We start from the raw sequence: 9,071 nt of genomic DNA, 5'->3' as shown, positions 1-9,071 counted from the left end.
AAATCATTTTTAAAGCATTTACGTAAATTTGCTAATGCTTCGCTTGGAGGTATAACCCGAAACATTTAATGTTGTATCAAAATCGAATTGGAAGGAAAATGAAAAGCATTTTATATAGTACAGATATGTATAAAAAAAAGTCAATTTCTAAATTACCAGTTATTGAATTTGAATGAATTTGTAGATTCTTAAATAATATTAGACTTATTTTAATATAAAACTGAAGACACAGAAACATTCAGCTGGAATCTAAGTGACTACAAAGTTAACCAAACTATTTGTATATTCATTATGAAATCATTTTTAAAACAAAAATTGTAAAATTATTGAAAAAGATGTGCACATAAAAGAATATAAAGTAGATGTTGTAGATATTCCTATTCAAACAATTATAAATACCATTTCATATAACGATAAAGGACTTCCTCTTTTCTTGTTGATATAGAATTGAATGTTGAAAAATAATTAGATATGAAGAATATAAATATTAAAACTGAAAACATTTCTTTTTACTATATTTGGTAATACGAAGTTCAACAGTAGAAGACGCTTTAGGCAGCGAAAGTTATTAATTATTTAATTGGGTTTATAAAGTGCAACTTAAAATTGTGTAAATGCTGTAATTATTTAATAATGTTAGTCACAACAATGTGCTTTTAATGATATTGCCGCAATGTTGTTTGCTCTCATTAGAATGCTTTGTTGGTACATACAACTGAACCCGTTAGGCATTCTGTTAACAACACAATGCATTTTCATCCTCAACGTTGCGATTGTTAATAGAAAAATTGCACACAAATTTGGCGCTTGTTAGTTATTTCCGCTAAGAAAATGGCTTGGGTGACCAAAGAAGCAGCTGCTTGTGCTGCTTCTGCTTCTACTTATTATTATTTTGACTATTTATTTTACGTACTTTTTTTTGCAGCTTGTTAACAAATTTTATGCATTTCTTAACTTTTACACAGAGACGAGTTAACGAGTACGAGCCGTGGAATTCAGCTTGCTTATTATTATTTGTGCCAAGTCCCTCTATTTGTGCTGTGCTCTGAGGTGGCCAGCATTGTGGTTATCATAGTTTAACAAGTTTTCAAAGAGCATGAAATTTCTTTGGCCTGGCTCAAACCAGCTAAAATGCAAAATGCAAAACGCAAAATGCAAAATGTGAGAAACGCGAAAAGTGAAATGCAAAATGCTGAAAATGCGTGCATAAAACTTTTTATCGTCAGCACAGAAAACGCTGAAAAATATTGCATTAAAAGCAGCCGCTGTCACGCCCCTTCTCTTCCCTTTCCCCCTTCTTCCCCCCACTGCCTGCTGCAGGTGTATTGTCCGAGCTGGCGCCATTTTGCTTGGCCAGCGCGCATTTTGTTAATTTTTAGCGTAAAAGCCAAAAGAAAGTTGCCTTCGCCTTCAGACTAGCGTCAAGAAAGTCGCCTCTTGCTCTCTTCTTCGTCTTCTTCTTCATCTTCTTCTTGCCTCCTATTTTGTTGTCGTTGTTGGTGTTGTTGTTTTGCTTTTGCTTGGTGCTGCGAGCCAGGCAAAATGAATTTATAATTAGATGACACCATCCGTGCGTAAATAATAATTTCTGCCGCATATTCTTTCCTTTTTTCCCATCTCTCTCTCTCTATTTTTTTGAAGACTTCTTTCCCGTTCTTCTAGTTAGTTAAAACGCGCGAATGAGTTTTCTTGAGTCGACGCTACACTCCCCTTATTCGCCTTATCTCCTCTCTCCCCTCACCTTCTCACAGTGTCGCCTCTGGTATATTGTGATGAAAAACTTTGTGGTAGCACAAGTTTTTTGCCAGCCTGGCAAATTCTCCAGCTACAGCTACAGCTACAGAGCTACTCATACTGCCCTATGCGTAAGGTTGTACAACTTATTCAGGCTCTTTCGCATACTCTACAATAAGAAACGTGATAGGAAAATGCACTTCTTTAATAATAAGTCTATCGATTAGGTTATTTTATCTTTCTGATTTTTTTAATAGTTGATTAACTTAATTTTTAGACTCTATTGATAACAAGTTCTAATATTATATTGTAGATATTACAATTAATAATAATTACTATGTGCATTACATCTATATTTGTTTGTATGTAGAGTTATATTTCATCTATATAAATGTACATATAAGAGTAAAATAAACAGTAACCAAATGTGACAAAATTGTTGATATTAGAAACAACGAAGAGCAGCGTTTCTAGTTAAACACGACATTTTAAATTTATCTTTATCCCTCCTATTAATCGCACGTAAAACTGTGAAAAAATATAAATTCATATATATATACTTGCGATGTCACGTAAAAATATTTACAAAATGTTTAAAATAAATACAATAAAAACACTAAACAAAAAGTATTGTTTAAAAAAGAAATAGTTCAATTTCGGTGATTTATTAATTTTTCAAGGCAAAGTCACATTCGTTTTTCAGTGTTTTTTATTCATAACACGAAAACGACAAAACTTCGAAACTAGTCTTTTACATTAAAGAATAGTTATTTTAAAATTCATTAAACAATTATAAAACTATTTTGTTAAATGTATATTTTTGAACACAGTTTCGTGGAAAGTTATTTATACTAAAATTTAAACCTTTTCTTTAAAATTAAATTAACTCAATCACATTCGATTTTATAGTGAAAACTAAAGCTATAGACCAAAGAAAATTAAATATTTTACTATCGTATGAAATATAAAATAAACTTACTAAAAGAGTTCAATGAATAAACATATGTTCATTTGCAAAAAACAAGCCAAAAAAAAACATTTAAGTTATTTAACACATAATATTTTATTTTCAATTCATTGTGGACATATGAATGTTTTGATATAGAATTGTTTGATATATGTTTATCAATATTTGAAGCAAAGTGTATGGCGATTTCGTGTTGTCGAAGAGTGCTCTGTACTTATTTTCCATTGGCGCATTTAACTTTCTTTTTGTTCCCCCATTTCGTGTGCTGCTATCAACGTGGGCACATCTTCCACTTGTAGTTTGCCTGCTCTTCTCTTTTATTTTGCAATGCTCCACTCCACTCTTCTTGGCTCTATAGTATGCTCCACTCTGTTTGTTTCTTTATCGCGCATTTACCAAGTGCCAAAGTTTTCTCGTTATAAGTTTTGTAGCCTTTGTGTGTGTCTCTCTCGCTCGCGCTCGCACTGGCGCTCATCTCAACATTTGCAGCACGCTGCTCGCAACTCGCAGCTTGCAACGCCAGTTCTCATCTTGCAACTCGCAACGCAGCTTGGAGCTTTGCAAGCGTCGCAAACTTTCGATATTTCTTCAAAGTTTATGGATGCTGAGATTTCGGGGCTTCTCAGCTTGCAAAGCGTGTGCTCCACAAACGCAGCTTGGCCAAATGGAGAAGTGTGGAGCAAAAAAAAAAAAAAAAATGTATGATATTATTTTATTGTTGTTTGGCTGGCACACAACTTTATGGCAAACACACTCCTTTTTTTGGATTCGCATTATCCTGGCGAAAGTTTGGCGCGCAAATAAGTTGAAGCCCCGCCGCAGCGCGTCGGAACTCGAACTCGAACTGGAACTCTTGCCTCTTGCATTTGCCGCCCGATTCCCATAACTTTGGCTCCATTTGCTGCACCATTTTGCGGCAGCCGGTTCCTGACACCGCGACTTGTGTGCTCCAGCAAAACGCAGATAAGCTCCGAAAGTATTTCCAGATACACATGCAACTGAAAGTGCACTTTAAATTCTTACAAATGACTAACTCAACTGTCATACAGCTCACTAGCTTTGCCATTTTTATGTCTCATTCAAAACCAATCGATGCTGCAACTTTTCATCTCTTCTTTTTATCGAAGCCAAAGAATATTCAAGTACTTTAAATAACGATATCTCTTCAATTAATTTCATAATTTATAATTATGATACTTTTATCACTTTTTGATATTTCTTATACTAACTAATCAAAATACAGACTACAAATATAAGGCATAGTTCTTGCTTTCAGCAATTCTCTTCTTAATATCAAATACATTATTATACTAGATAAATATATACAATATGCCATTTCAAGGAATTATGATACTTATAGAAACTATTAATTGACACATTAATTCAATAAAATCGATCATTTTTTATCTGCAAGCTTATTTATAATTGATCACTTTAACATTTAATATTAGTAAACATACAAGTTATAAAATTCATATTTTTCAATTTGATATTTAGATTTTAAGACACAACAAAAATGCATCTAACCACTCACAAAATTCATATAGGAAAGAGAAAGGAAATCTAAGAAATTTCCTAATATTATTTTCTTAATATTCGATTTTATTGTAAATATAAATTAATGATGATGATGATTGATTACTTTAGAGATGTGATGCTGTATGCTAAATATAATATATTGAAGAACACATTTGCAAATTTTAAGTAATCTATGAATTATACAAAAAATTAAAGAAAAGTTAAACCAACAATTTTAAAATTTAAATTCATTAATAAAACTTATAATACTTATATCATATATATATAAAGCCAAAATTTCTTATTATTACGTATACGTAATGTGAAACATTAAAACTTTTTAAGACAGGCTTATAGCAGCATACGTATATCTAACATATTTTCTATAAAAAAAAGGCGTTCTATAACACTCTTATTATCAACTAAGTATTTCAAAACAATTATCTTTACTTTCTCAATTAAAACTTTTTCTTCGAAAGTAGTTCAAATTGCTAAAAAAAAAAAATAAATATTTTAGCAAATAATTATAATTTGTTATTTATTTATTTTCGATAATTAGTATTCAAATCATTTTGAAAGTAAGCAATTGTCAAAACAGGATAGTTTATTTTTAATTTAGAGTTGTTATGTCACCATATTTAACCTGACTATGAGTGTGTTTTATCTGCCCCTTGATCTGCATCCCCCGCTGCAACTGGCAATTAATCTGGCCATTTATAGACCACACTATTTGGCCTCAACGCAGGTTCCTGCATTACCGAAAACGGAAACACTACGAGATGCGCAGCATATGGGCGAGTGAAAGCATATGGAAAACATTTAAATAAATGCATTTATTTAACGCTTTTATTACTGTTCAACTTGATATGCAGGCAAGCAATTAATTTGCAATAAAAGATAAATAAGCAATAATGTGAAACGCAATTATTTTTCCATAGAACTCCAAATAGTTGAGGAGGGCGTGCCAAAAGATTTATATGCTAATGCACACACACACACACACACACATCCAGACAGACTATATAGGAAAGGCAGGAACTAATTTTCAAGGTCATTAGAATGCGCAAATAGAGGAGACTCACGACTCGAGAGCAAACTGACACTGGCAGTGCCATCCTTTTGTTGTTAATGTTTATGATAATCACAACAATGGGCCAGTTGCCTATTGTTATTGTTGTAGTTGCTATTGTTAGTGTTGTTGGTGTTCTTGTTGTTGTTGTTGTTGTTGTTGGCGCTGCTCGAGCGTAACCCATAAATACTAGACGCAGTCAAAACAATTGCACAGACGACGCGACGTTTATAGACAATAACAAGGCAAATCGACGCAATCGATAGGCACTTTGATATGGGCCGCCATTCAAAACGGCCTACAAGGGGGGCCTTGCTTCTCCCTCCTCCCTCTCTTGCTCCATCCTCAGTAACTATTGTCCGCTGACTTCGTCGTCGTCGTCGTCGTTGTTGTTGTCGCTGTTGCCATTTTGCCGTTGTCCTTTTCGCAGGCGTGCAGCAAATGGCATAACTTCCGTTTTTGCTTTGTCGTTGAAATTACGGAAATTATCAATAAATATGCGAGGCCAGCCGAACCTCGAGTCTACTCCCCTTCCCCTCCACCCACGCATTTTGCTCACTCCTCTTCCTCTTCCTATTTGCCAAAATTTCATACGCAACTCGCAAATTTTTCGTATTTGCCTGATTTTTATGCTGCACGGCGTCCAGTTTTGTGTGTTCTGTGTGCTGCATGAACCGGAAGCATCATTATCATAAATTATCATTTTGTAGGAATTGCATCCGTTGTGCCCAACAGCAGCAATAGCGACGACAACAACGAAAGCAACAACATTGTCCATTTCAATTGACGCTCACTCCCACACAACATCTCCCAATTCCCTTCCCGCTCTGCATTTGTGCCCTTCACATCCTGCACATTGTCATTGACATTTATTTAACGCCCGAATATTTTTCTAGTTTAATTTATGGCTGACCAAAGTGACCATCTTGCCATATTTCAATTGTCGCTATTCTCGTTATAGCCAATAGAACTATAGTCTAACATTTCCTTCTCCAATTGCAGAGCTACATTTAATTGTTGTACAGTCATAAAAATGGCGAAATCACGATATCATTGTGTGACAAAAAAAAAAAGACAATTTAAGATGCAGTGTAACTTTTTATCTTTCGAGCACATAATATGTTTCCTTCCTACTCTAAAATGAATTTAGTCCTTAATACTTAACAAATATATTAAACAACAAATTGAATTTCAATAGATACCAATTCTTTTAATAACACAATAATAACTACATTATTTATTAATCCTGAACATTTCATTGCAATCAGATAAAGATTGTAGAAATTATTTAAGAAATACTTTTGAATGGCAAAAACTTATAATGGAATCGGGTTCTAGTTGCTTTGGCTGACAATCTCATATATTGTGCATGTAGTGCAGTATCGATCGACCAAATATGATTTTCGGTATGTTTTAATATTTTTTCGGTATATTTGTGGAATATGGGTAATTCTTGACTCAACAAACTTGAGCAGACCTGACAGACCAAATATACTATATATAGACAAAATATAGTCTTTGGTATGTTTTAGTATTTTTTCGGTATGTTTGTAGAATATGGGTATCTCTCAACAACATTCGAGTGCAGCTTTCTAACTTGTTTTATTATATTATATTATATTTATCAACATTCATTCTTATTGTTTATTAAAAAAAGTGTATTATGAAAAATACTGATTACTTTATTCATTGATTATCAAAACGTTTAAAATATTAGTTTGTTTCACTATTTTTGTTTGTTTTTGCAATCTAAGTAGTTTAGAATTCTTTCTATAATATTTTAATATATAAATCTTTAAATTTCTTTTATGGTCTATTAATGCATTTCACAGCTTTATGTTTCGGCAAAAAAGAATTATAATTTTCAAAGGCACAAATTAATAAACATTTTAGTGTATATTTTAAAATAAAAAGTATTTAATTCCTTTATAATTTAGTTGGCAGTATTTATTTACTTTTTTATGAATTATATAGTTTATTTTTATTTTTTAATGTGTTAATCCATAATCACGTTTTTGAATAAAACAAAATATAAATCAACAACTTTCTATCATTGAAGTTCATAAATTTATATTTTAGACAAAAAAAAATTATAATAAATTATAAGCGATAGCACTTTAATCTCTTCGCTGACAAATACGGATAGTCAATAATATTTAAAAGAATTCATATTGAGATCGAAGCGAAGCGTCACGTACGCAATGATTCAGCGGCAACGGATACAGAACCCGCTGAGAATGCGACGTGATTGAGGCTGCAGCATGCAGCATGTGAGGCAGCTGCAGGAGAGGAAGATGGAAGAGGTGAAGTTGAACTGAACGGTACGAGAGGCGAATGAATCATTGCTAACCATATATGTTATGAGTGTGAATATGGCTATATTGAAAGTCAATCTGTGGGCCACCTTCGATGAGTTATTGAGACGCAACCTTGCATGCCAACACGCATCAGCCAGTCAGCCATAAGGTGAGGCCTTTTGGACGACATTGGTGGCATCAAAATTGAAGTCGCATCGCTGGATACAAATGAAGCTGGCCACCAAGACGAGCACATAGTTGATGTAGAGCACAAATCCCAGCAGCAAAGTATCTGGCTTGATCAGCACATCCAGATTCTTAAATGAGATTAGCACATAGGATATCATTAGCAGCAACACGCTCAGCATAAAGAGTAACAAGGCCACATCCATCCAATGCCGACCACGATAAGTGCCCAGAATCATGGCACAAATGACCAGTATGAGACCCAGAGCAGCCAAGGATGCCAGCTTGTAGGGATTGGGATAGTTGTAGCCGCTAATGATGAAGAAACACAGCACCAAGACGAGTCCAAAGATTAACAATGCCATCGCCACGGCCATCATGACGGTATTCTGTTCGCTGTTCATCACAAAAGCACCTACGCCGAGGGTCATCAGCTCGTAGCAACTGCCAATGGCCAACCAGTTCCAGGGCCAATTGTACTTGACAGATTCCACCAAATGGATGAGAGTCAACAGCACAAACGAGCCAGAGAAACAGATCAGAGTGTAGAGTATGTGGTCTGCAGTCGTGCATATCGACAACAGCATCCATTGAGGCACGGCGAAGGACAGCAAATAGAGGTAGATGAACAGCGTGTGCCTGATGAAACTCCTCACGGTGATATAGAGTGAGATGTAAGCATCAGCCATGATAAATATTAAAATTCAAATTTCGAGTTAACAATTGAAAACAATGACAAATTCTACTCGATTCTAGCATCTATAATAATTGAAATAATAATCAAATTCTAAACATAGTGTAGGAAATATTGTACGTAATATAAACAACTGAAATCTGTGTTTATCTTTAAAAAATTGTTATTTTTCTGGATAGTACGGTTCTATTGCGTATACATACTTGTAGATCATAAAGATTCCTAGAGTGCGGTCTCACTATTTATTTTTTTTTTAATTTTCTTTTTAGTTAATTTTATCAAAATCCTAAAAATGGCTTCGATTGGTTATTAGCCCTTGGTTTATAAAACCTTTTATAATGTATAGCTTAAAAGTGATCCTCTTATACGAGATTAAATTCATAGTAACAATAGTATGCAAAAAGATATATATATATATTTTTTTACATTTTTAAAGTTCAATACTTTGGATATCAGCTATGTTATAAACACTAATATCCAGAAATCAGTATTAAGACTGAGAGTAGCTCTGATTGAACTTAGACACAGTACTCTAAGTAAATATTTAAAGCATTAAATTAATTTCATACTGACACAAACTGTATACTTTTTTCTAGTATTGGCCAA

The 9,071-nt window shown here is 33.7% G+C and overlaps 1 protein-coding gene across 1 annotated transcript; it reads right to left on the bottom strand.

Annotated features, from left to right (window-relative positions):
- Nucleotides 1-7,396: 7,396 nt before the first annotated feature.
- On the bottom strand, nt 7,397-8,566 carry LOC117564601 (uncharacterized). Its single transcript, XM_034243457.2, has 2 exons — nt 7,639-8,566; nt 7,397-7,567 (listed from the first exon to the last, which is right to left on the bottom strand). Exon 1 carries the CDS (start codon nt 8,458-8,460, stop codon nt 7,744-7,746), a length of 717 nt encoding a protein of 238 aa, XP_034099348.2. The 5' UTR covers nt 8,461-8,566; the 3' UTR covers nt 7,397-7,567; nt 7,639-7,743.
- Between the last annotated feature and the right edge of the window lie 505 nt (nt 8,567-9,071).

This window comes from Drosophila albomicans, chromosome 2L, assembly GCF_009650485.2.
Source record: "Drosophila albomicans strain 15112-1751.03 chromosome 2L, ASM965048v2, whole genome shotgun sequence".
Lineage (NCBI taxonomy): Eukaryota > Metazoa > Arthropoda > Insecta > Diptera > Drosophilidae > Drosophila > Drosophila albomicans.
Note: the sequence above shows the minus strand (reverse complement) of the source record. Positions and strands in the feature narration are given on the sequence as shown.

Coding starts and splice junctions, on each gene's coding strand:
- LOC117564601 (XM_034243457.2), bottom strand. CDS start 8,460: ATGGCTGATGCTTACATCTCACTCTATATCACCGTGAGGAGTTTCATC.